This window comes from Zonotrichia albicollis, chromosome 7, assembly GCF_047830755.1.
Source record: "Zonotrichia albicollis isolate bZonAlb1 chromosome 7, bZonAlb1.hap1, whole genome shotgun sequence".
Taxonomy (NCBI): Eukaryota; Metazoa; Chordata; class Aves; order Passeriformes; family Passerellidae; genus Zonotrichia; species Zonotrichia albicollis.
Window position 1 is genome coordinate 48,269,724 of NC_133825.1, and position 27,971 is coordinate 48,297,694.

A 27,971-nucleotide genomic window follows, 5' to 3' on the forward strand; every position below is an offset into this window, starting at 1 on the left:
GGAGTAGTAAAGGTCTTCCACAAATGGGAATGTGACCGTCTACAGTTGGCTTAGCATCAGTAATTGAAAACTTTGGGATTAAAAAAAAATTAATAAAATAACCTAGGCAATGATACTTTTTAAGGAAAATGCTGTTCCAAAATTCAGTGTCATTATTATCAGAATTGTGTGCTACAAATTATTAGAGTCAGAAATGTTCTTATGATGACTAAAATATTTAGGTTGGCCACAGCCTAAATATTTAGAAGTGGTCACTCCTAAATATCAACACGAGCCCCTCCAGGCCTTTCTCCCAGGCCCCTTGGGCTGCCTCAAGGTGATGACACTTTCCTGCTGGCTTTACTTCTCTGCTTCCTTTGTGATCTCTCCTTCATCTCTTGCTTTGTTGTTTTCAACTTTTGCCAACAGATTTGACCAAGAAGAAGCTGAATGCATTTTTTAGTTCCTGTTGGCTGCAGAATGGGTCAGCTTTCAAAATACGGAGGCACTTCATCTGCATTTATGGATCCAGTTTTTGTTTTGCTTCTAATGTTCCTCCTGCAAATGTCTGTCCTCAGGGCTCTGTGCTCTGATGAGATCCTCAGTGCTGGTGTTTAATCTTTATTCCAGCTCCCAAACGCTGCCATTCTTCTGAAAACCTGGCCTTTCTCAGTGCATCACATTTCTGTTTTGTTTTTAAAATTTGCCTTTATAAAGCTTTCCAAAAAGAACAGACAGAATATGGAAATAAGAAGCATCTGGTTATTGTTGATGTATTCATTTGGCTTTTTCTTTTTTTTGTTCTGTCTTGCTTTTAGAAGACTTCTTCAGTTTTTTATGCACTTAATTTACATGAGAATTTTTGCTGTGGTCCCTCACTGACAAGTTGTCCATGTTTGTGAGATTTAGGTGTCCTGACTGTTGAAATAATTATGTAGTGATTTTTTTTTCTTTTTTTTTTTTCTTTTTTTTTTTTTGGGTAACAGCCAAAGACAAATCTGAGAAAATATTTGCTCTGGCGTTTGTGAAGCTCATGAGATATGATGGCACAACTCTGAGGGATGGAGAGCACGATCTTATAGTTTACAAGGTAGAGTTTTGACTTTCCAGCAGGGAAGCTCCACTGACTGACTTCTGGGGAATTCTGTTCCAGAATTACACTGGAAAATGTGTTTTGAACTCTGCTGTTAAATCAAACTAAGCAGCAAGTCCTGAGCAGTTGGTTTATATGGGAGATTGAGTGTTAAACCTTTAATATGTAGTAATATCAGCAGGATTTGTTGTTGAGTTTATGTGGGTTGGGAAAAATGAATTCTGTAGCCTTTTAATTAAGCCATTAGGCCATTTTGGCTTTAATATAGCCAGATTAGTGCTAAATTAGTGTTGTTAAAGATGCATTTGATAGCTCCAAACCTAAGAAAATCCAGGATAAAGGTTAAAATTTTCTTGTTGCTGAGATGTTGACAGGATATTTTCTCCTGCTGTGTTTCAAACATCGCTGCAGGCCGAGGCCAAGAAGCTGGAGGATGCCTCCACCTATCTGAGTCTGCCCTCCACAAAGATTGAGCTGGAGGAGAAGGGACACTCAGCCACAGGCAAGAGCATGCAGAACCTTGGGAGCTGCACCATCAGCAAGGACTCCTTCCAGATTTCCACCCTGGTCTGCTCAACAAAGCTTACCCAGAATGGTGAGTGCCCGGAGCTGCTGCTCCTCACAGGGGTTGTGTGCTGGCTCTGCCGCCTTCTCCATCCCCATTCCACGTGGCTGTTTGCTGGGTGAGTGTGTGAACCATCCAAGCTTTGCTCTGTTTGCTCCAGAGCAGATGATGTCTCTGAAAAAACCAGAAGAATCCAAGTGGAGTGGAACCAGGGATATTGTTTCCCATTTGGTTGAGGCTCTTGCCCTGAAATGCACTGGAACAGGCTGTGTGGCATTTCACTGTTCTCTGAAAAACAGCACTGAGGGAGGGATGAGTTTGCTCTCAGAGCAGGTAACATCAGGGCTGTCCTGCAGACATGCTGGTTTGTTATCCCAAGGTGCAATGTCCGTATCTCAGGGCTGGGGACAGCTCTGATGGTCTCTCCTGTGTGCAGAAGGGATGGTAGGGGAGGATGGAGATCACCCTCATGTTCCCACACCTTCCAGCAACGGCCTTGGCTCCGTGTGTCCCTTTCCAACCTTGCATTCCCTCATTTGCCAGCTGGCTGAGTGCATCCCCAGGCTGTGGGAGGCTGGTGGTGGCACCAGAGCAAACCTTTGCCATTTGCAGCCCGTGCCCTGCGTGTGACTCCGTGCTGGTTGCCATGGAGCCATCCCCTGTTCCCCTGGCTGCTCCAGCAGTGTGGGAGGGTCATTCCATGGGGACTGAGTCATGGCAGGGAGCTGCTGTGACTCAGGAAGGGCTGTGGCAGCTGCCTGGGGACACTGCCACACGCAGAGTCCCCTCTGCCCAGGGGGATGTCCCTGCTCGGTGGCTCCAGCCCTGCCGTGGCTCTGCTGCTTTCCAGTGGCTCTCCCAGCTCATCCCGGGTGTTTCACATGCAGAGCACGTCAGATCCACTGCAGCCTGGCAGCCCTGGAGCCTGGCTGGGCGCTCAGCTGAAAACTGGGATGTGCTGGGAGGATTTCCCAGCAAAGACGGGCTCCTGGAAAATGAGGAAATGAGCTGCAGTGCAAAGGAACAAAACAGGCCAAAACGAAGCTCACAGAGGTTGCAAAAGCAGGGGGAAAAGTCAAGGAGGAGGACACAACTTGGAGGGGAAGAAATGAGGGACAGGGCATGGATACTTAAAAAAGAATAAAAATCTTCAGCAGCAGCATGGTGGGGCTGGGGCTTGCAGGGAAGGATCCAACATCTGGAATTGAAGTGGGGCTGGGGCTCGATCCAACATCTGGAATTAAACTGAGGCTGGGGCTTGGAGAGCAGGATCCAACATCTGGAATTAAACTGGGGCTGGGGCTTGGAGAACAGGGTCCAACATCTGGAATTCAAGTGGGGCTGGGGCTTAGAGAGCAGGATCCAACATCTGGAATTCAAGTGGGGCTGAGGCTTGCAGAACAGGATCCAACATCTGGAATTAAAGTAGGGCTGGGGCTTGGAGAACAGAATCCAACATCTGGAATTAAACTGGGGCTGGGGCTTGGAGAGCAGGATCCAACATCTGGAATTAAACAGCTTTTTGTTAGGAAATCGCTGCTGTTTTTCCCTTCAGCCCTTCCCTAGTGCTCGTTAGTAGTTAAAAGTATTTCCCAGTGATCAATATATTGATGTGGCTTTCACAGAACTGCTATTAAAATGAAGCCTGAGCATTGTTTGGTGCTTGATTTACATATTGTTTGCTTTGAAGGCCTGATCTTTATTTAATGCTGCTGTTAATTATGTTGTCTGGGAAACTTTTCCTCGGAGTTGCCAAAGTCTCTTCTCTCTCTTCAAAGTACTGTGACATTATTAAGCAAGATCACCATGTCTCATTGAGCAGGGAAGAAACAAAACAAAAAAATCATCATTAAATTCCTCCCTCAAGTATCAGTTTTCATCTAAGAGTTGGCAGTCATTTTCAGATGGTGATTTCTGAAGCTGATTTTTAAGATGGTTCGTTAATATTCTTCCTTTAACTTTCTTAAAAACAAGTAAATAAAAATTCATTGTTATCCTCACTTACAAAAATGTTGGGCCAAAGCAGATTTTTCTCTTTTTGGTTACCTGTAATAGTTCTTTCTTTACCCTCCATAACTATCTTAGAACTGGCTTTAAAACTTATTTTTAGTAATTCTAAAAGTATGTGAATCAGTCATCTGGCTTTTTCTGTGGTGTTTGATGGTGCAGAGACTTTTTTGTGCCTGAGCCCTTTGAACACTGCCTTGCCTTCAGTTCTCTATGAACTGTGAGTTTTTAATGTTGCTTTTCCATCAGTAATCGATGTCCTTAGCATGGAAAAGTCTTCAAAATAACAAACGTGGCCACTGCTGAGACTTGGAGAGAGAGTGATGGTGTGAGGTGTCTACTCAGTTTAACACTTGAACAGTTTTTAGTGATTTGAGCAGAATTTATTAAAGCAGGACATTCCCTGGCCTTTTCCTGGATTTTGCAGTTAATTTTGAGGAAGAGTGACGACATAAGACAAAGAGGAGGAGCAGAAACCCTCAGTGCCTGTGGAAGTAAATGCTCCTGGAGCCTCTTCCCAGACTTCCAGGGTGTCCTTTTGTTATCAGGGTGATGGGAACAGAACTGGAATTGCATTAATGGCTTGCTGAGAAAATATTATCAGTTAGCAATAGGCAGAGCTGGCTGGGCTGTCCCTGTGGATTTGCTGTTGGAAGCATCCAGAGCACCTCAAAAGCTTATTCCAAGAATTTCTGTTCTCACTTCTGCCTGAAGGACTCAAATCTCTGGATAAGAGTGGCTGTTCCTTCACTGGAACCAGGGGGAGACCAGAATTCTGGAGAACACTTGGGAGGAATTTGACTTAGCACAGTTGATAATTAAAAAAAAACCCAACACACACATAGGACAACTTGAAGTGCTACAGTGGCATAAAACATGAAGATGTAAGCACAGAATTAAAATAAAAAATCACACAGACTGGGAAATGAAATGTTAAAGTCAAGAAGGCAGAGGATTTCAAAGAACAGGTGGGAATTGAGTTAGAGGGGAAATATTTTCTAACTGAATTCAGTGGCTGGGCTTTGAGAAAAGTTTGGATTGGGGAAGTTTTTGCATAGATCCAAGTTAAAGAAAGCAGGAACTTGGGATGGTTCCTTACACTTGTTAAATATTCTGTAAAAGAACAATCTTCATATGCACTCCCCAGAATAATAAATCACAGTAATAACGCGAAGATGCTGCTGGGGACTTTGCAGTCTGGGTGTTTATTTAAACCTTTTGCAGTGGGAAATCCCAGAATCCCAGGCTGGTGTGGGTTGGAAGCGACCTTGGTGATCATCCAGTGCCACCCCTGCCATGGCAGGGACACCTCCCACTGATGGGCATTGCTCCAGCCTGGCCTTGGGCACTCCAGGGATCCAGGGGCAGCCCCAGCTGCTCTGGGCACCCTCATTCTCTCTCCCTCCTGGTGTTTTCTAACCTCAAATTTCACTTGACCCATGCTTACTCCTTCATTCCTGTTTCCTGTAGGCTGAGATCCTGTTTTACAGCCTTTTTCTGCTTTATTTTCCACACAGCCCTGTGCAAAGAGCGGGATTAGTGCCTGGCTGCTGCTTTGCTGGGGTTAATTAATGCTTGCATTACCAGCCAGTGCCCATTTTTCCATAGCCTGTGAGTTATTTTTCCCTTTCAGCTGGCCTGCTCTGACATTTTGTGCTCACAAATGTATATTCATTTAGCATTTGCTGTGCCATCACGCTGCAGTCCATGTGGGTTTGTTTTCTTGGGGCAATCCATGATGCTGTGCAGAGCTTGTCTGTGGGCTGGCTTTTGTTCACATCATTTCTTCTGTCAGCCTGATGCCTTGTTAGAAGTCAGACTGCAGCCAAATTCAGGGCTGGAAAGCTGATATAAATACATCCATGAAACACTTTGGATAACTCATGGAGGCATCTCTGCTTTGCTTCCAGAAGCAATTTTTTTTTTTTTAATACTGAGTTTCTAAGACTTTGGGTTCAGGCTATGGACTTCTTGTAGGATGTATTGAAAAGAGTGGAGGACTTGGATTCAAATATTTTAAAGCTTTAATGTAGTAAAACTCTCTTGATTTCTCCTCACAAAGACATGATGAGAAGGCTTGGTTTGAGTGCTGCTCAGAGGGGAAACTTTCCAAGGAGTGCTGCAGTGCTTTCCACTAGAAGTAATTCCATTTATTACTTAAAATGAAAGGTTTTTGAGAAAAGCATAGCAGCTGCTTTCAGTCTCTGCAGATAATTTCCACAATAAACTCTGCAGATTCATGCCTTGCTAAATGTTGTGTTGGTTGCTTTGAAAGCCTGAATAGCAAAGAGGTGAGGGGGTATTTTGTTGGGAGGAAGTGCCTGTTTTGAGTGATTCTGGGCAGAGTTCACACAGGATGAATTGTATGGTGAGGTGGGCCAGGGGCTAAACTGAAGTTAGAGAGTCTTTAAATTAGCCATAAAATCACTGAAGGTAGTGAGTCTTTAAATTAGCCCTAAAATCATGGAAGTTGGAGAAGACCTTTGAGATCATTGTGCTCAGTTGTTGAAGGCTTCTCCCGAGCAGGAGTTGCTGGGAGTTCTGTTTTGTGCTGAAAACTGAATTTTCATGGGGAAAAACCTTCCCTTGAGGCTGCTTTGGTAAAGGAGGGAGGAGTGTTGGGGTTTGGGCTCTGTGAGTTCCAGGGCTGGGGTTTGGGGTCTGTGAGCAGTGCTGGGCCCTGTGGGCACTGTTGGGTTTGGGGTCTGTGGGTTCCAGGGCTGGGTTTGGGCTCTGTGAGCAGTGCTGGGCCCTGTGGGCACTGTTGGGTTTGGGGTCTGTGGGTTCCAGGGCTGGGTTTGGGCTCTGTGGGTTCCAGGGCTGGGTTTGGGGTCTGTGGGTTCCAGGGCGGGGGTTTGGGGTCTGTGAGGAATGCTGGGCCCTGTGGGCACTGTTGGGTTTGGGGTCTGTGGGTTCCAGGGCTGGGTTTGGGGTCTGTGGGTTCCAGGGCTGGGGTTTGGGCTCTGTGGGTTCCAGGGCTGGGTTTGGGGTCCATGGGCAGTGCTGGTGTTCAGGGTCCGGTCAGTGCTGGGGTCTGGGCTCTGTGGGCTCCAGGGCTGGGGTTTGGGGTCTGTGGTTCCAGGGCTGGGCTCTGTGGGCACTGTTGGGGTTTGGACTCTGTGGGTTCCAGTGTTGGGGTTTGGGCTCTGTGGGCTCCAGGGCTGGGGTTGGTGTTTGCCAGGGAGCTGCTGCTCTGCACTGAACCCCACTGGGATCCCCTCCCAGGAGTTTTCCCTGAAGGAAGCTTTGCACTGACACATGGAGAGATCTGGCCTCCTGCATTCCTTTATTGATCAGGGAATGCTGGAGTGACACCAGAATTTGGGAATGGCTCCATTGGCATCATCTGGGCTGTGCCCTCAGAGAGCAGCCCAGCAGCGTGGGCACTGGCAGATATTCATTACCCAGCTTTCCCCCACTCTCAGTTAGTTTGCAGCTCTTTGTGCTTTATTTTCTGTTCAGTTTTATGCAGGGAGAGCAGGGAAGCTGGAGCCATTAACGCTGGAGAGTCACTGCCCTGTGGATACACTGTGTTGGTGGCTGACTAATTTCATTCTGGCAATTTTTTCTAAACACACAACTGTTGTGTAGAGCAAATGAAAAACCCAGGGACCAGGCTTCCTTGGCCTAGATTTTCCTGCTGATATTTCAAAAGCTGGCTGCTTTTCTGAAAGCCTTTCAGAGTTCTGTCAGGGCAGAGGGATTGTCCCAGCTTTCTGCAGCGTGAGGGGGTACCAGAAATACCTTGTTGGCCAGGGAAAAAGGCTGAAGTGAGGAAATAACTTTGTCCTGCATATGGTGATGGAGAGTGAGGAAAGGGAAGAGCCTGCAGGAGATAATTGTTGGGTTTTTTTATTTCTAGTTGATCTCTTGGGACTGCTGAAGTGGAGATCCAACACGAGCCTGTTGCACCAGAACTTGAAGCAGTTGATGAAAGTTGATGGTGGTGAAGTGGTCAAGGTAATGAGTTAATGTCTGTAAAAATGCCAGATTTTGAGGTGTCTTTTTTTGGCTCCCCACACTTTCCCTCTCAACCTCACTGCACTCATTTGCACATTAAATTGCAACCAGAAACCTCAACCTTCAGGGTGCTGATGCTCCTCTCCCTGCCCTCCAGGAACATTTCAGATGTTTGAGACCTGATAAAACACACATCAAATGCACATTTCTGAAAATTAGCTTGTTTTCTTTCCTAGCACTTTGGTGAATTTTTATATACAGATCCATGAAGAAAAGGTGATTTTCTTTGCAAGATTAGACCATCTTAGAGGTCTCACATGGTGATGTTAAATGTATTTTTGATCTATGGATGTGGAATGCAATCCCAGTGTGTGCTGCTGTTGTTTTCTTTTAAAAAATACTTCTGGAAACATTTAGCTGAGCCAAGTTATTTACATTTGCCAAGGCCACTGAGTGATTGCAGAGAGCTGCATAAAGACAGGTTTAGCTGTGCAAAAGAGGAGGCTGGGACTTTATTGAAGGTGTTGTAATAAATCAAATCTAAAAGAGTGTCAAAAGATGTTCTTGGGGACAGGTGACCCTGGAGAGCTGTTCCCTTACTTCAGGGGATTTTTAGTTGTTTAACAGAAGCATAATGAAGCCTCAGCGTGGAGTAACTTCAGGCTCCTGGGAGTGCTGATTTTGCCCTCCTTGGAGGGTGGGGAAGGTGGGGTCCCACAGATTGGTGTTTTTGGAAGGTTCTGCTTGCTGAGGTTTTGTCCTGGGTCATTTGAGAGGAGAACGTTGCCCATGGCTCCTGCTGAGCTCTGCCATGTCTCTGCCACTTGAGTTCTCCCTCCTCTCCCAATGTGACACCCCAGTGGCACCTTCCTGCTGGGTGGGATCAGGGGTTTCCTTGGGATGCACCACAAATGGAGTAAAAGCAGTTCTGGAGTGAGTTCTGCACCTGGCACACTCTCAGGACCCAATGGGATTCCCTTCTCCTGCTCCCAGGGGTCTGAGCGCAGCTGGAGTCATGCAGGGGGCAGAAGGAGTGTTTAATATTGCTTCCACCACCGTTTTTATCCTTTTTCAGAGGGCCAATGCTTACATTTCCATCTGTTGCAGCAGTGTTCCATCTTTGTGGAGGCTGCTGCATTGCAGGGCCTGGTTTGGAACTGTTCCTTTCTGTCCCTCCACCTCTTTTTGCCCTTCATGTTTTTAACTTCTTTGTGGGGGCTGCTCCATTGCAGGATCTGTTCCTTTCTGTTCCTCCAGCTTTCTTTGCCCTTCATGTTTTTCACTACAATGCCCAGTGCAGCCTGGATATCTTTAGAAAAAGTATTGATGTGATAAAAACCATTCCTATTTTCTGTTAAGAATTGCCTGTTTTTAAAACTCCCAGTGAAAGGCCTGGGCCTACTGGTGTTCATTTATTTGAGTGGAGATGAGCCCAGCTCCCCATTCTGTGCCTGTTGCAGAGTGTGTGGAAGCTGTAAATGTTATCTCCCTTCCCCAGAGGCTCTGGCTCCATTTGTGCAGAGTCTGTGCAGTATGAGAATGTAAACTAATAGTGTAGGAATTATTCATGCCACCTGAGAAATGTCCTGCCCCTTCACTCAGCAGCAGCATCTCTGCCGTGCTCTTCCTGCTGGTGAACAGATTTCAGGCTTGAACTGTGCTCATGAAAGTCAGGCTGAGGTGCCTGAATGTGAAATCAAGGCTTGATCCGCCTCCCAAGCATCCTTTGGCTTCCAGGGGACTCAGTGTGTGGGACCCAAGAGTGCAACTTCTCTTCAGACCAGGAGAGAAACTTCTCCTGTCGAGGCTCCAAACTGTGCTTTGCACTTCCCTCCCTGCCAGCTGGCAGCAGCCACAGAATCATTCAGAATTACAGAACCATTTAGGTTGGAAAAGACCTCTGAGATCACAGAGTTCAACCTCTAGAACATCAAGTCCAGCCTTTAATGTGCTTTATTTGCACATCTTTAATGGCATGAGTAAGGCTGTGAGAAGGTGATGTTTTCCTTTTGCCCCCGCGGTGAAATTATGAGCTGGCTTTTCCCCAGGACTGGGCTAAGATCAACTGCAAGAATTTGGGCTTTTCTGTTTTTTCATCCTCAGCAGCACGAACTGTGACTCTGTGCTCAGTTGGTTTAAGGAGTTTGACATTCAGCTGTGCATGGGGTTAACTCCTGACATTTGACTGGAGGTTTAGGAGATCAGGTGAATCAGCCTTGATCCAGGAGGCTCATTGAACATTTTTAAAGGAAACATTTTTAAAGGCTGCTTTTCCATCCCTCTCACAGGATGTGCAATGCCTCTTCTACCTGGAACCCCAGGATCAATTCCCTTCTCCTTGTTGAGATGTTCTTCCCTCTGTCTCATCTATGTCACCATATTTTCTGAAAAATCCCTTTGTCAGGATTTCTTCTCCTGGGAGCCTCAGAGAAAAAGCAATATTATCACACACATTCCCTGTTTTTCTGCTTTGGAATGTGGCTGGAGATTGTTTACCAACAGGTGCATGTTTGATTGGTTCCATGGGAATTGTGTTGAATTAATGACCAATCCCAGTCCAGCTGTGTCAGGCTCTGAGTCAGTCATGAATTTTTATTATTCATTCTTGTTAAGCCTTCTGTCTGTATCCTTTCTGTATTCTTTAGTAGAGTTTAGTATAGCATTCTTTAATATCATATAAGTACATTTAGTAATAAATTAGCCTTCTAAGAACATGGAGTCAGATTCACTCTGACCTCATCCTGGGAACCCCTGCAAATGCCACACATCTACAAGGCAAAATCTTTTTTTTTTTAAATTTTCTTTCCCTGTGAGGGTGGGCAGGCCCTGGCACAGGGTGAATTGTTTTTACTTAATGTCCAATCATCATCAGCTGTGTTGACTCTGAGGACTCAGTCACGAGTTTTTATTATTCATTCTTGTTAAGCCTTCTGATGTATCCTTTCTCTTTCTTTAGCATAGTTTAGTATAGCAGTCTTCAATATAATATAAGTATAATAATATAATAATATTATATATATATGTATACTATTATATATATATACTATATATAATATATAGTATACTATTATATAATAGTATATATAATAATAAATTAGCCTTCTAGGAACATGGAGTCAGATTCACTCATCTCTCACCTTGTCCTGCAACTACCACACATCTACAAGGCAAAAACTTTTTTTAATTTTTCTTTCTCTGTGAGGGTGACAGGCCCTGGCACAGGTGCCCAGAGCTGCTGTGGCTGCCCCTGCATCCCTGGCAGTGCCCAAGGCCAGGCTGGAGCACCTGGAACAGTGGGAGGTGTCCCAGGGCTGGCACAGGATGGGATTTAAGGTCCTTTCCAACCCAAACCATGCTGGGATGATTTGAGACAGACGTGCTGGAACCATCCACGTTTAACCCCTTCTTTCTCAACCCCCCGTGAGCTGTGCTGCAGCCTGGCCGTGCCCTGGAGGAGCCCCTGTGTGCCTGTGCCAGCTGGAGGAAGGAGCTGCTCAGGCACATCCCATCCCAGCAGAACTGATGAGTATCTGGCACTGCATGGATCCCTGGCTCTGGGAAGGACTCCTGGAATTGGGGACCTTTTGTGGTTCACTGGAGGCCCCTGGCACTAATCTGCTGTTGCTGTGGTGCTGCAGTGCCCAGGCAGGGGAGTGCAGGCCTTGCTGGGCAGCACTGGGGGCTCTGTTCCCATCCCTGCATGTGGGATCCCACGGGAATGGGGCTGAGGTGCAGCCCTGGGCAGGGATGCTCCGAGTGCCTCCCATGGCTCAGCCCCCATTCCCTGGCATGAGACTCAGTTGCTTGTGTGGTTTGTGCTCTGAAATCCCAAATCCTCAGCAGTGCATGGGCCTGGTGAGCGTGTGGTGAATCTGCAGTTTGGAAATTGATGTTTTCGGAGCATTGTCACAGAGTCAAGTCCTTGTCCAGGTGTGCCAAGTGTGACTTCTGACTTCATTTCTTCTGTTGGACTGATAACCTGTGTAGAGATAATCAACTTCACTAAAAATCATCTGCTGAAAGAAAAGTGTTGGATTTTCCTTTTTTGTTTTTTTGCTAACTTTTAAAATGCCTTTACTTTAGCAAAAATCCCTGTAGAGTCCTGTGTGGAATCTCAACTTAATTTTCCTTTGAGAACATGATGACAGCTGTGTTGTTTCTTTGTAGTTCCTTCAAGATACACTGGATGCCCTTTTTAACATCATGATGGAGAACTCAGAGAGTGAGACCTTTGACACTTTGGTGTTTGATGCTTTGGTGAGTCTGCACTGGGGAGGGTCTGAAATGTACCCAATAATGGGGAATTAACGATAGAAACAAGTTTTTTAATGGAAAAGATCTGAGCTGAGAGTTATTGTTTAAATTAAAAGTTATATTTAAAGGTTCAGATCCAGAGGGAGTGGGATTCTATCATGTCATCCTCTCAGGAAATAAGGAAGCATTCACATCCAGTCATTTTAATGGATTAACAGCAGAATTTAGGACAAGAACAGAAAATTTAATGTCAGTAATGTCTCTTCTCTGAGAAGAAAGGGGAATGGACAAAAATTAAAGACTTTTTGGAGACTAATACACTAATTATGCTGGGTTTTTTCAGGTATTTATCATTGGACTGATTGCTGACAGAAAATTTCAACATTTCAACCCTGTCTTGGAGACCTACATCAAGAAGCATTTCAGTGCTACCTTGGCCTACACGTGAGTTGGAAAATTTATTTTTCCTAATGTGACTTGGAGAATTTTCCAGGTAATGTTATCTAATTACTTGTTTGTGTAGCTTAATTAGGAATGTGCCCATGAGCTTGGGAGGGTCTGGAAGAAGACTGGGGGTAGAAGACTGGTCTTTGTTTCTTTCTTGAAATAAAAATTGGTGCAACTTTCAGTCCTGTGCAAGGAGAAGTTTTGATAGTGCTGTAATGAAGAAGGGGATGATTTGACAGTTTCAGGAGTTGTTTTGTAAGGAAAACAAAAGCAATTCTCACTTAAATTGGAAGGAAATCGTGTCCATTTAAGATGCTTCAAATACAGATTTTTTTGTGCATTAAACGACACTGTCCCCCAATTATCTACATTACTGTCATGGTGGGGAAGAGGCAGTGAATGACACAAAAAAGGCCCATTAGTTTTGTTGTCTTAAGTAGTTTCTGACAGTTGGAATCTTTGCTGCTGCATTAGGCTGGAGGAGAAATATCTGATGGATATCTTTGCAGTGCTGGGGGGAAGGCAAACCCAAACCAGGAACTGGGGTGCCCTTTGCTGGTGCAGAGTCTCTGTTAAGGAACCTGAAAATGTTGATTTAAAATCATGAAGAACCATGAAATCCTCGAATATCCTGAGCTGGAAGGTCCCACAGGGATCATCAGTGCAGCTCCTGGTACAGACACCTCAAAATCCCACCCTGGGCATCCCTGGGAATGTTGTCCAAACCCCTGGAGCTCTGGCAGCCTCTGGGGGAGAACCTTTCCCTGATTCTTCTTTAATTCCCAAAGAAGATTGGAGCCAGTGATGTTTTGATCACTGCTCACTCATCCTGCATCACCTGCACTTCTCAGAAAAGCTGAGGGTGATCCTCTCATGGCATGGAGAGCATTTCTTTCTCTCTCCTCTCCTTTCTCTCTCCTCTCCTTTCTCTCTCCTCTCCTTTCTCTCTCCTCTCCTTTCTCTCTCCTCTCCTTTCTCTCTCCTCTCCTTTCTCTCTCCTCTCCTTTCTCTCTCCTCTCCTTTCTCTCTCCTCTCCTTTCTCTCTCCTCTCCTTTCTCTCTCCTCTCCTTTCTCTCTCCTCTCCTTTCTCTCTCCTCTCCTTTCTCTCTCCTCTCCTTTCTCTCTCCTCTCCTTTCTCTCTCCTCTCCTTTCTCTCTCCTCTCCTTTCTCTCTCCTCTCCTTTCTCTCTCCTCTCCTTTCTCTCTCCTCTCCTTTCTCTCTCCTCTCCTTTCTCTCTCCTCTCCTTTCTCTCTCCTCTCCTTTCTCTCTCCTCTCCTTTCTCTCTCCTCTCCTTTCTCTCTCCTCTCCTTTCTCTCTCCTCTCCTTTCTCTCTCCTCTCCTTTCTCTCTCCTCTCCTTTCTCTCTCCTCTCCTTTCTCTCTCCTCTCCTTTCTCTCTCCTCTCCTTTCTCTCTCCTCTCCTTTCTCTCTCCTCTCCTTTCTCTCTCCTCTCCTTTCTCTCTCCTCTCCTTTCTCTCTCCTCTCCTTTCTCTCTCCTCTCCTTTCTCTCTCCTCTCCTTTCTCTCTCCTCTCCTTTCTCTCTCCTCTCCTTTCTCTCTCCTCTCCTTTCTCTCTCCTCTCCTTTCTCTCTCCTCTCCTTTCTCTCTCCTCTCCTTTCTCTCTCCTCTCCTTTCTCTCTCCTCTCCTTTCTCTCTCCTTTCTCTCTCCTTTCTCTCTCCTTTCTCTCTCCTTTCTCTCTCCTTTCTCTCTCCTTTCTCTCTCCTTTCTCTCTCCTTTCTCTCTCCTTTCTCTCTCCTTTCTCTCTCCTTTCTCTCTCCTTTCTCTCTCCTTTCTCTCTCCTTTCTCTCTCCTTTCTCTCTCCTTTCTCTCTCCTTTCTCTCTCCTTTCTCTCTCCTTTCTCTCTCCTTTCTCTCTCCTTTCTCTCTCCTTTCTCTCTCCTTTCTCTCTCCTTTCTCTCTCCTTTCTCTCTCCTTTCTCTCTCCTTTCTCTCTCCTTTCTCTCTCCTTTCTCTCTCCTTTCTCTCTCCTTTCTCTCTCCTTTCTCTCTCCTTTCTCTCTCCTTTCTCTCTCCTTCTTTTTCCCCATGTGCAGGGAGGCAGGGACAGGGAGGAGCTGAATTCTGGCTCGAGGTGTCCCCATGGATGTGACAGATCCCTGCCCTCTCCCTGCCTTTTATTCCTGGAACATCCATTGTGGAAAAGAGCTCCAAGATCACCCAGCCCAGCCTGCAGCCCTGGAGCAAAGAGAGGTGGCCTTGGCAGTATTTAAGTGCTTACTTGAAATTCTCAGGCAGTTTGCTCCTGCTCCAGCAAATCCCCAGGCAGCAGGATCTCTGTGTTGTTTTCTGTTAGTGGGGAATAATGTGCAGCTTGTTTACTTGGAGTGGGGATGTTGGATCATGCACTGGAGCTGGGGTGATTTAAAATGGAATTGCTGGTGGTTGCATTAAAGCCCTGATTTATATTCATTGCAAGGGAGGGAGCTGGAATGGGATTATTTTGAAAATTGTTTCACTTTCGAGTTTGATAGGCTTTAAAATGGGGAAGAAGAGAATTTCCAGCTGGTGGTGTGTACTTGGAGAAATAAATTTTACAAATTTCAGCCCAAAATCCATGGGAAAGCTTTCTAATGGGGAAGCCTTGCTGAATGAAGGAACTCACATGTTGTGTTAATTCTAACAGCATGCTTGTATTTAATTTAATTATTTTTATTATTCTTACTAATTTATAATTTTAATTCTTATTTATAATTATTAATATTTATTATAATTATTTATTATTATATTATGTTATATAATATTACATTATATATAATTATATATATTATATAATTATAATATATATAATTATATTATATTATGCATCTTTGTGAGAGCCTAAATCTGAATATCCATCTGAACATCCAGCAGAAAATCACCCTTACTGAGATTTGTTGTATTGCTTGTGTGTTACACGAGGTTATGGTCTGTGGTTTCTCTTTTTTTGCTCAAGAATAAATTCCAGCCACTTATCAGCAAAACAAAACAACAGTGAGTTTATTAAGAAGAATTAAGTTTGTAGCTCTGTGGGCACTTCATTTTTTATTAAACCTTTCAGAATGGAAATTCTGTGAGAATACTTGTAACTTTTATGTGGGTTTTTTTTGTGTTTAAACAGGAAACTGACCAAGGTTTTAAAAACCTACGTGGACAATGCTGAGAAGTGTGGGATCACTGATCAACTCTTCAAAGCCATGAAAGCCCTGGAATACATCTTCAAGTTCATTGTCCGCTCCAGGATATTGTTCAACCAGTGAGTTCAGCCTCCCACTGCCAATAATGCCCAAAACTGCCAACATTTTACAGTCCAGCAGTTAAAACTGCTTAGTTTTGCACTATTCTATAAATGCTTGAAGCTGTGAGAAGTTATTTCAGGAGAAGGGTTTTCCCTCTTTAGCAGAGATCTCTATTTTCAGTAGCAGGGAATTGGTAAAATCATCATAGTTTAGGTCTCTGGACAATTAAAGCTTGGCACTGTTTGGGGAAACTCCTGTTCCTGTGTTGTGTTTTATACACAGGATTTTACAGAAGTTATAAACCAAGCTGATGGGATCTTCACTTAGATTGAGTCCTTTTACTGCTTGTTAGCAGTGGGAACAACCCTATTGCAAGGGATTTATGTAGAGCTCTTCAGTTACCATCTCCACCACCCTTTTCTCTAATTTAGGGCCTGGAATTTATTTCTGCAGGAGCCTTGCTGTGAGATTCATAAAATACTGGATGTCACTGAGGCTGTAGCAGGGCCTACAAATCACTTGAAAACGGAAAAAATAAAATTCCCTCTGGCTGCAGGTTGGATTTACAGACAGTGTGACCCTCCAGGACTGGCTGTGGGATTTCCTTGTGGGAAGCACAAATTCACAGCCCCTCAGTGTGAGACCAACCCTCCATGCCAGGGGATTAATCAGCAAAATTAGTGAGTGCAGCAAGAGCCAGATTTGTTCTGCTGCAGGATTGAAGCCCTGCCTGGGGGGTGTCATTTGGGCTGATTAAAATGCAGAATTGCTGCTGCTCCACTGAGGAATCACAAGCAGCAAGCTGAAGCTTTTATTCCAAAATATGGCATATTTTTAACTTCAAGGAGAGGGTGGTGGGCTCCATGGATGGATGGAGCATTTTAGCAGTTGAGTTCTGGATAAATCCATGGAAGTTCATCCACTTAAAGCATGGTGACACATCTATTTGTTCACTACAGCAAAGGTTGATAAAGGCAAAATATTGCAAGTGACCTTTAGAAATATCTCTGATTTCCTCAGTACTGATCCCAGTGCTTGTGGTGTATTTACTACAGCCTTAAAATCCTCCAGGCAGTGCTGGAAGCACCAACCTGGTGTAAACCTTGATTTCTCACAGCTGCAGAGATTTTGTGCTTTATCAGGTATATTAAATAAATAGATGTTATTAACTGACAGTAGGAACACATTTGTGACTGACTTGTTTATTTTTATTATAACTTCCCTTTTGAAAGGCAGTGTTTTTTGTCTGAAGCACTGTGATTTATTGGGCTGTCAGGTTCAGTTACTCTTTCTGTTGGTATAAGTTTCACCTCTCTAATCTGTTCAGGGGGACACTAAAATCCATTATGGAAATGGGGACTTAACAAGTTTTTTATCCTGCATAACCCCCAGTTTAAGCCTAAAAGGGGAGTAGAAGTGTGCACAGCAAAATAACACAGTTTAGTGGTTTGGGGCTTTTTTTTTTTTTTCTGTAGTATTTATTTCCTCTGTGCCCAGGTTAAAATCAACTTTTCATATCTGGGACTTGCCAAGTTTTCCGAGCACAGCATTAAAAATGATCCACGTTAACTTCAGTGTAAAGCAGCAGGAAGTTAAGGTCACTCCCCTTGTGCCACTGGTAGATTTTAATGATTGCTGGCAAGTTGGCTGTTTGTTTTCTGGCTCCATCAGCACAAGGGTCCTGACAACATCTGCAGGGTGGGGAGGCTGTCCCTGGCACAGGGGATTCACCAGAGACTGGAGCAGCCCTGCTGCACGTGGCATTTCACAAGAAAAATCTCTACATCTCTTCCTCCTGTAATGCTGGCCCAGCCTGGCCAGTCTGTCTTTTGTTGGTTTTGTTTTTTGTCGTTTTTCTTTTTTTTTTTTTTTTTTTTTTTGCTGTAAGAAAGCTCTTGATTCAGTAAAAAAAAGTTGTAAAAATTCTAGAGAAAACGTAAGGCAGAAAGTGGCCATTTGTCATCTGATTGTTAAAAAAACCACCAGTTTTTTTAACAATCAGAACAAAATACTGTTTTTTTTTTAAAACAGTATTTGCATTGTGGTTTGTGCTGATGAAACCTAATTGTTTTTTTTTCAGGCTGTATGAAAACAAAGGAGAAGCAGACTTCAGGGAGTCTCTGCTGCAGCTCTTTAAGTCCATCAATGAGATGATGAGCAGCAACTCTGACCAGACTGTCATAGTGAAGGTTTGTGCTTTCCACGGCTCCAGTTTTGCATCCTCAGCCACAACAAGGCAGTGAAATAATTGCTTATTTGTGCTTAAAAGGTGGCTTTGCTTCAATCAAGGTTAATTCTTGGTGCTTCTGCTGAAGGGTTTGTGTGTGTGTAAAGAGCTTTCTTTGAACAAGTAAATTTATAGAATTCTAGAATTATCTTAGTTGGAGGAGTCATCTAAGATGATTGAGTCCAATCTTTAATTGCTTCAAAAGCCTCACTTTTATTTTAAAAAGAGAATTTAATTTGGGTTCAGTGGTATTTGGCTTTTTTAACTTGTATAACCTTACAGTGAAGGTGTTTATAAGACATTATACTTTAGATGCTGCTGACAGTGTAGATCCTCAAATTTTAATGTACTTATTTATATCTGAGGCTGTTCAGGATCTTTAATATAGGATCTTAAGTCCTAGTATGTATTTTAAAGAAGAAAGTTAGTAGTGAGAGAGACTGGAAGCTCCACCTTTCCTCCCTTAGAGCTTTCCTTGTGTGCCTTTAAATCTACTTTTGGGAACATTGGCTCATGCAATTGGGAAAGGAGTCTGTGCCCTCAAAAGTGCTGCTATCAAAGAGCCAAAGCTCTGAATTGTAGGACTGGCAGATTTTGGTATCCTGAGGAGTCTGGATACAGAAGTTAGTGGATCTTTTTCATCATGGAAAGCTGCAGAGACTGCCCTAAATGTGTTTGATCAGCTGCACCTTGAACTTCTCCTCGTGCTTCCAACCAGAGTTTATAAAAAAGGTGAAAGCCCTGACCCAGCCCTGCTGAATCAGTGGAGGGAGGATCAAGGGGCTGGGATTTGGGGGAGGATTTGGGACAGTTGGGCTCTGCCTGCTCAGGTGGTTGCCAGGACAGACAGAGGGAAATCCCTGTGCCAGTGGGAGAAGCTCCTGGAGCAGGAACAGCCCTGATTAAAGCCCCCAGTCCTTTGTGGCTGGGCTCTGGGGCTCCTGATGCCATGCTGAGCACACAGCAAAAGCAGACGGTGGGGATAAAGCAGCTGAGGAGGAGTATTTTAGGCAGAGAGGCCAAGACTGGATCATCTGATAACAAAGTAGGGATATTACACGTTTCAGGAAAGCTGTATTTTCATTTCATTGCCAGAGCATCTGTCCTGAATGGAAATGGGCAGGTAGCTCCGTGTGCTCTCTCTGGGCTTTTACAAACGGGGACTTGGCAGATTACAGGAGTGGAATGGGAGATTTCTTTGCCTGAGCCTCCCTTGCAGGGCCTGCTGCAGGAAGGCAGATGAACATGAGATTTTTCTTTAACAATTTATACCTTGGTGGGGGGGGAAAAAAGGGAAAAAAGCTGAAAATTGATTTGGTTGTGGAAGGAAAACTGCCTGGCAAGGACTGGAGACATCCCACCAGCAGATTCAGAGCTCTGCACCCCTGTGTGTGTGTAGGGTGGCAGATGAAGCTCTGAGGGATGAGCAGGGTGGGTTCAGTGTGCTTGAGGATGCCTTGCAAGAAGCCTTGACAAGCTTTCATTCATTATTTATTGCTTTCATCTCCTCTGGACTCTAATTCCTGAGCTCTCAGAACACATCATTGCTACTATTGGCTTTTTGCAGTTTGTGAAATTGCTTTTATGATGTTCAGGTATCCACTGGAGCTGTGCAGCGTGAGCACCAGGCAGAAACGTGTGCTTCTGTCTGAGAACAAAACTATTGAATTGGGGGATAAATGTGGGGGTTTGCAGAGAGTGAGTGTGGGTTCTGTGCATCTTGTCAGGCAGAAATGTGTGCTTCTGTCTGAGAACAAAACTGTGGAATGGGTGGATAAATGTGGGGATTCTGTGCACCCTGCCTGACAGAAATGTGTGCCTCTGAGGACAAAACTCTTGATTTGGTGGATAAATGTGGGGGTTTTCAGAGTGAGTGTGGGTTCTGTGCACCCTGCCTGACAGAAGTGTGTGCCTCTGTCACAGACAGCAAAACTATTGAACGGGTGGATAAATGTTTGAGTTTTTTTGGAGAGAGTGAGTGTTCATTCTGTGCACCCTGCCTGGCAGAAATGTGTGCTTCTGTCTGAGGACAAAACTATTGAATGGGTGGGTAAATGTTTGAGATTTTTGGAGAGTGAGTGTGAGTTCTGTGCATCTTGTCAGGCAGAAATGTGTGCTTCTGTCTGAGAACAAAACTATTGAATGGGTGGATAAATGTGGGGATTCTGTGCACCCTGCCTGGCAGAAATGCGTGCCTCTGTTTGAGGACAAAACTCTTGATTTGGTGGATAAATGTTTCAGTTTTTTTGAAGAGAGTGAGTGTGGATTCTGTGCATCCTGCCTGGCAGAAACATGTGCTTCTGTCTGACAACAAAACTGTGGAATGAGTGGATAAATGTTGGGGTTTTCAGAGAGAGTGTGGGTTCTGTGCACCCTGCCTGACAGAAACAATGTTTTGTTCTCACAGAGAACAAAACTCTTGATTTGGTGGATAAATGTGGGGGTTTTCAGAGTGAGTGTGGATTCTGTGCACCCTGCCTGACAGAAGTGTGTGCCTCTGTCACAGAGAGCAAAACTCTTGAATGGGTGGATAAATGTTTGAGTTTTTTTGGAGAGAGTGAGTGTGGGTTCTGTGCCCCCTGCCTGGCAGAAATGTGTGCCTCTGTCTGAGGACAAAACTCTTGAACGGGTGGGTAAATGTTTGAGATTTTTGGAGAGTGAGTGTGGGTTCTGTGCCCCCTGCCTGGCAGAGCTGCAGGCGGTGCCAGTGACACTGTGGGGTGGCATTGGAGGCCTCGTGGAGCATCTCCAGCTCTGCTGGTGGAGAGGAGCATCAGCTGCACCTCCCAGAGCTGGTTCCAAACCCCAGGAAGGGATCCAGGGGGTGCAGAGGGTTGGGAGTGCTGCACCTCCCCAGCAGTGAGACCTCTGCTCTGGGCTTTGTACAAGGGCAGGCAGTGCTGGCAGCCTTAGGAGGGCACTTTAAAGGAAATAAAGGGATTTTTTTATCCTTTCTGAAGTTTGTTCCAGGGGGTTGTGGGGGCAGCCAGGGTGCAGGGATGTGCTGGGTGCAGCCTCTGAGGGAGGGAGGGAGGGCACAAACCACAGCTGGAACTGCTGGGGGCACTGCTGGGGAGCAGGGCTGGGCACAGGGAGGGGTTGGGGGGCAAGGGGGGGCTCCAAGGGCTGGAGCCCCTCTGGAGCCAGGCTGGGACACCTGGGGGTGCTCACCTGGGCAGGAGCAGCTCCAGGGAGAGCTCAGAGCCCCTGGCAGGGCCTGAAGGGGCTCCAGGAGAGCTGGAGAGGGACTGGGGACAGGGATGGAGGGACAGGACACAGGGAATGGCTCCCACTGCCAGAGGGCAGCCATGGATGGGACATTGGGAAGAAATTTTTGCCTTTGAGGCCCTGGCACAGGTGCCCAGAGCATCTGTGGCTGCCCCTGGATCCCTGGCAGTGCCCAAGGCCAGGCTGGACACTGGGGCTGGGAGCACCTGGGACAGTGGGAGGTGTCCCTGCCATGGCTGGGGTGGAAAAAGATCTTTGAGTCCCTCCCAACCCAAAGCAGTCTGGAATTCTGGTGCTGTTGGATACTTTGCTGAAGTTTTGTGGAAAATCAATGATTTTAAACAGAAAAGTCCCCAGCTCCCTGTGTTGTGCAGGAAGATCAGCAGATCTTGCTGTGTAGGAGTTTTAGGCTTTTTTTCCCAGTGATTTTTGTAAATATTGGGGGAGCTAAAGAAGTGTAGACAAAATAAGTGTGTTTGGAGAGAGATAAGAAGTTGCAAAGACCTACACAGAGAATCAAGGTGCTGTACATTAAACAAAGCAGATGCTTCTTTCACCCATCCCACTGCTCCCATTTCTCCTGCCAAAACTGGAATTTTCCTTTACAGTTTATCACTGGAAACTTTCTCAGATGTTCCCAACTTTTTGGGCTGCATATTCTGGATTATTTTTCCTATCTGCTGGGGAGTAGCCTTCAAACTGACACAGAATGAAAGACTGCAGTCTTGTGTTCTTAGCAAGAATTCCTCTTTGTCTATTCAAATATTTATGTCCTTGTGGAAGCTGTTGACTGTAGTTGTTTAATATTTTGCTTTTAATTTTTTTTTTTAATTTGAATTTTTCAAGGCTTTTGGTGCATGCATGGGAAAAAAAAAAGTTTCTTTAAAAGCAAACTCTCAGCATTGTGCAGGGATTGAAGGCTGTGGAGCACAGAAAGAGAGTTGGAATTTGTACCTCTTTTAGGATTATGGGTGTTCAAAAAGTCTTAGGTGGGGGGGGGGATTTATAGGGTTTATATATATATTTATATATAACATTAAAAGGTTATTGCTAAATTGGCACTACTTGAGCTGTGGATTTTTGCAATAAATAGGTAAAATTCCATTTGATCTTGGGATGTGGTTTGAGCAGAGCTTTGCTGTCACTCTGCTGGTGCTTACACCTCATTTCTTTTGTTTTTTATATACTCAGACATGTTGGAATTACAATGTTGAGGTGCAAGAACAACTAAAACTCACTTTCACTCCAGGTTATAATCAGTCCTGTGGGTTTGAATTTGAGAAGGTGAACTGCTAAAATTTACGATGTTCAAAACAATGCAGTAGTTGGAGTTCTTTAAGTAAATTAAATACAATTTTAGGGATTTTTTGGTGTGGATTTTTTGGATTTTTTTTCAGTGGAGACAGACCATTCCCCTCTCATGCTGAGTGCAGGAATAGCTTTGGCAGGGGAGGTTCCACTTTGGTTTCCAGGCGTCACTTTGAGGGTTAAACTGCTGCAGGAAGGTGAGCAGCATTTGGTGGGTGCATGCATTTTTAATGCTTACAAGTGTGCTGAGCCTTCCTGGGTTTGTTCCTCCTTTCTGCTAATTGGTGCGTGATAATTATTTCCTTAACCTGCTCCTGCTGAAGGGTGAGCTCAGCTGGAGCCTGGGAGTGGTGGCTCCAAATTGCAGATATTCCTTAGTCAGGGGTTCCTGCACAGAAGCTCCTCCTGCAGTGCAGGGAGCTGGAACCTGCTCAGCAAACACAGAAATTCGAACCTGCACTTAAAATATTTCACCCACAAAAAATATATCAAGTTTAAGGTTTTATTCCAATGCAAAAAATTATTATTATTATTATTATTATTATTATTATTATTATTATTATTATTATTATTATTATTACTACTATTATTACTATTATTACTATTATTACTATTATTACTATTATTACTATTACTATTATTATTATTACTACTATTATTACCATTATTACTATTATTATTACTACTATTATTATTACTACTATTATTACCATTATTACTATTATTATTACTACTATTATTATTACTACTATTATTACCATTATTACTATTATTATTACTACTATTATTATTATTACTACTATTATTACCATTATTACCATTATTACTATTATTACTATTACTATTACTATTATTATTATTACTACTATTATTACCATTATTACTATTATTACTATTACTATTATTATTATTACTACTATTATCACCATTATTACTACTATTATTACTACTATTATTACTACTATTATTACCATTATTACTATTATTACTATTATGATTATTACTATTATTACTATTATTGCTATTATTATTACTACTACTACTATTATTATTACTATTATTATTACTATTATTATTATTACTACTATTATTACCATTACCATTATTACTATTATTACTCTTATTACTATTATTAATATTATTACTACTACTATTATTACTATTATTTTTTCTATTACTATTATTATTGCTATTATTATTATTACTATTATTATCATTATCATTATTATCATCATTATCATCATCATTATATAATAAAAATAATATTAATCAAAATTAATATAACAAAACCTTATTAACAAAAACAGAAATCAGATTACCATTCAAAAATTCATATTTGAATTTACGCATATCAGTATTTCAAAATTTCATTTTCAAATTTCATGAACATTTTAATTGCATTTAACTTATCCCAAAACAAAATTAAGAAAATATGAAAAAAACCCTCACCTTAAATTAAAAAAAAAGAAACAACAAAAAAACCCAAATGAAGTATCATATTTATACTTTATTACTGCATTATTTACCTTAAATAACACATAAATCAACAAAATGAATATTTAAATAACAAAACATAATACCTTATCTACTTCAGTATATCCAACAAAAATTTAACAAAACTGTCAAAACAATATTCATAATTCAAACAAGAGATGTTGGAACCTTGGATACTGAAAAATTTCAGATTTTCTGTGCTGCCAGGCATTGACCCCTGAGAAAACACTGCATTGACCTGAGGCTGTGAAGAAGCTTCTAAAATTGATTAATAATTGAGATTGTGAGTGTGGAGTTTGAATAGAAGTGTGTAATATCACAGGGTGGAAAACTTAGGGTTAAAAGTTTTAAAATATAGTCATAAATATAAAGCAAAATGGAGGTTTTAGGGTGGAGGTTGGTCCTTCTTCTCCACCTTCTTCTCCACGGGTTTGGGTGGTATTTTGTAATTAAGCAGAAAAGTCTGCAGTGCAGGGCACAAGGGATCAGTTATTGGGTTAAAAGTGAAAATAATGTGTCATTTCTTAATTAGATAGTTTAACCTTAAAAGACCTTATAGAGAAAGAGAGTCAGGCACTTTGTAGCTTGTTAATAGAGTGCTGTAGAACTTGGGAGTTGTAAAACTATAATATAAATAAAAATAAGAAACATCTAAGTAAAACACTAAATATCATCTCAAACACTTTCAATCCCAACCTTAAAACAAAAAAAACCCCAAAAACCATCAGGGCCCCTCTGATATTTGCTGTTCTGCTTTTGTTTGGGATGGCTGGGAGCTCTGAATAATCTGAATTAAGGAGGTTTGAACACTTTGTGTGTAAAATCATCCTGTGTGAGGCCACACAGAGCTGGGGTGGAAGATGAGATCATTTTTTAATGTGAATTCTCCCGTGCCTGTGGGTTCTTAAGAATTCTGCTCGCTTCTAACACATTTCTCAGTGTCCAGTCTGTACTTTAATATTCAGCATTTATTGCTAAAGCCACAGAAAAGTATTTAAATGAAGGCAGGGAAATATAAAGTGCCTGAGGAGAAAACTGTGTTAATCTGCAGGGCTTTTCCAACAGGTGGAATTCTTCATAAACATCATTTCAGATGAGCTGAGTAACAAAATGCAACTTTGGGCTGAGGTTTTGTGTCTCTTAGAACCCATGTGGGAAGAATCTCCCAAAGATATTTATTTGTGATTTTGCTATGGGCTGGATTTTTGGCCTGAAATTGGGCTGGGTTTTGGCTGAAATTGGGCTGGGTTTTGGCCTGAAATTGGGCTGGGTTTTGGCCTGAATTAGGGCTGGTTTGGGCCAGTTTTGTTCTGAAATTGGGCTGGTTTTCAGCCTGAAATTTGGCTTGTCTTACCCTGAATTAGGGCTGGTTTTTACCCTGAAATTGGGCTGGTTTTTACCCTGAATTTGGCCTGTGTTTTAGCCTGAAATGAGGCATTTTACACTGAATTTAGTGCCAGAGGTGCTGCTTTGCAACTAGGATAAAAACTGCTTTAGTTTGTGGGCTGAATAAATGCTCCAGGCTGGGGCAAATCTCAAATATTGAGTTTAGGTGTTCCTGGATATTGTTTGGTGCAGCTGCTGACTGGTTTGGATGAGTTTAATGGAATGGCAGCCAAGATAGTGCTGGGGTGGAAGGGAGGTGCTTTGTTGAATGGCACAAAAGATGAAAATTAACATTATTTTAATGTCCTCAAATGGAGTCAGGTGAAACAAATTTATTTCTTTGTCAAAGAAAAGAGTTCAGAAGAATATCATGTATTTGGCACAGGGTTTTTGTGCTTAATTTGGAGGTCAGGTGTGCTGATGGAAACAAATGGCTTTGGAAAATGACAGTTTTAAATTAAGGATTTTTTTTTTTTGCTTTTATGGACTACAAAGAGCTGAACTTAAACCCCAGAAAAAAAATCTGTGGTGTTCTGCTCAGAATACATTTTGTTTAATACTTTGCAAATGTCATTTGGTCAATCTAATGACAACCTTAAGTTAGTTTTTATTTAAACAGCCACTGCAGAGAAGCTTTTGTGACACTTATTTTTGTCATTCCATTTATAAACCCAAGAAAGGGATAATTTTCCATTGTCACAAGGTTCTTTTTCTGTCCTGCTTGCTTTTCACTCACCGGTGACCTACTCTATTTATCACAAAGGTGATTTCACTTTTGTATTAAGAGATCTCACCATATTCTCAGTTGTGTAACAAACAAAAGTACACGAGTAAAACTCATTTTTCTGTTATCCACAATTATATTAGAAATACTTTAAGGTACTTAGCAAGATTTCCCTGTTGTATTTTAATGTGTTTTTATTTGCCTGATGACACAAAGAAAAGGCTTTTACTTGTCCTCTCATCCTTTTGTGAAGAAATTAAAAACTCCAGAAATTTCCATGGAAAGCAGTTCCTCCTGGTCATTTTAGAAGTTGGGCCACATTCTGTCCCAATAAATAAATGAAGCTTACTCTTATTTAAATATGCAAATGTCAAAGTGAAGTTTTTGAGGTTTTACCCACCCAGCAAAAAACTGCAAGAAAAATTCCTTTCGGAGAATGAAGATAAATAATTCACATAAACTTTTAGCCATAGAAGCTCTTTGAACTTTTAGATCTGGGCAATGTGCTAATTTCCCTCATGGTAAATCCCACTCTTTTCCCATTTTTGGTTTGTTTCCTGACTGGAAATGAGCTGTCAGTGAGAAAAGAGCAGGGTGGGCAGTGCAGGGGACTCATCATTGATGTTTAGAGGAACCACTGTTGGAAAGAACAATTCCATTGCTCTTGATCTTATTTATTCTGCCCTTTTTGAAGGGTTTTATTCCCCCTCAGAAGATCTTTTGATACCAACACTAGGTTGGTTCCTTGCACACAAACCTGACAGTCCTGCCAGCTCTGGACAAGGTCAGGAGAACACAATTAGCTGTTCAATTAATTGATGTTCACAGAGATCACTGTTGGAAATAATTCCGTTGCACCTGATCTTACTTATTCTGGCTTTTTTTACCACATCTGAAGGGTTTTTGCACTCAAATGATCTTTTGATACCAGCACTGCATTTGTTTCTCCCACACCAAGGTGATCTGGCTGCCGCTTGGGGAGGGTTTAGGAGAGCACAATTAGCTGTGAGGTAATTAGGAGCCCATCAATGAATTTATCTGGAATTTCTCAAAGGGTCCTGCTCCGGACAGAGCAGCTTGGGATGATTTAGGGAATGAGCTGCAGTTAGTCCATGGAAGGATAAATCCTGGGAATTGCCATCCCCTGCATTGGCTGTGCAGAGAGCTGTGCCCAGCAATTATTGCTTCATTTATTCCATTTAAGGCTGAGCTTTGGCTTTTCTGGCCCTGAGTATTTTCATTTAGTGAGTTGTGTTTCTTGGCCCAGTTATTTGCCTTTTTCCACAGTTTTTAAAGGAATCCTTGAGGCTCTGAGCAGCTCCATGGCTTCTCCAGCTCAGAGGGAGTGTCAGCTCATGGTCCTTCCCAAACTTTCTGTGGAACAATTCCTTTTACACACAGCTGTGGTGTTTCTGGAGGGGAAATGAATGTAGGGATGTAGAGGATGAGCCACAGCATCCCTGAGTTGGCTGCAGGCTGCCGTGGCCTTGCTGATGTCATGCTGAGCCGTGTGAATCACAGCCTGGGTAAAAAAACAAAATCCCAATAAAACCCCACAGCCAACAGAACACAGTGAGTGTACGAGGAGATCCAACTCAGGGGGAATATATCCATTATTTATGCCACACACTGGCTCATTGCTGCTCTCACTCCTTTTCATCCTTCCCCTTTGCTGCTTTATTTGTGTGCTTTGTAGTGCTGGCAATGACTGATTTTGTGACTTGATAAGGGTGGCAATAATTTGTCACTGGTTTTGCACAAAGAGAGAAGCCCCTTGGGGCAGTCAGATTTTTATTGCAGCCCAGCTTGAAACTGTGTGTAATTATTGAGTGCGTGTGTGAGGCTGATCTTGCCAGCTTTGGGTTGCTGCTCGTGTGATCACAGGGAAATTGCTGCAGAAAAATATTGGAGTCTACACTGAGGCTCCTCACTACTCTGGTTTTTTAATGCTGGTTGGAGTTTTCAGGTTTTAAGGCATTCCTGTGTAACCATGGAATTAAGATTTTGGGCTTCGTTTGCTGTGTGGTTCTTGTGGAAATGAGGAATTGGAACCTTTGTCCAGTGCTGA

At 43.0% G+C, this 27,971-nt stretch overlaps 1 protein-coding gene across 3 annotated transcripts in view; it reads left to right on the forward strand.

Moving 5' to 3' along the window:
• The window catches only part of DOCK1 (dedicator of cytokinesis 1), a 291,813-nt gene that overhangs the window by 51,760 nt on the left and 212,082 nt on the right, over positions 1-27,971 (forward strand). For all 3 annotated transcript variants that reach the window (XM_074545390.1, XM_074545392.1, XM_074545391.1), the window contains exons 17-23: positions 966-1,069; positions 1,484-1,667; positions 7,507-7,604; positions 11,772-11,861; positions 12,202-12,302; positions 15,419-15,553; positions 17,617-17,725. In XM_074545390.1, coding sequence (XP_074401491.1) covers positions 966-1,069; positions 1,484-1,667; positions 7,507-7,604; positions 11,772-11,861; positions 12,202-12,302; positions 15,419-15,553; positions 17,617-17,725 — 821 coding nt within the window. The remainder of the gene's footprint in view (positions 1-965; positions 1,070-1,483; positions 1,668-7,506; positions 7,605-11,771; positions 11,862-12,201; positions 12,303-15,418; positions 15,554-17,616; positions 17,726-27,971) is intronic.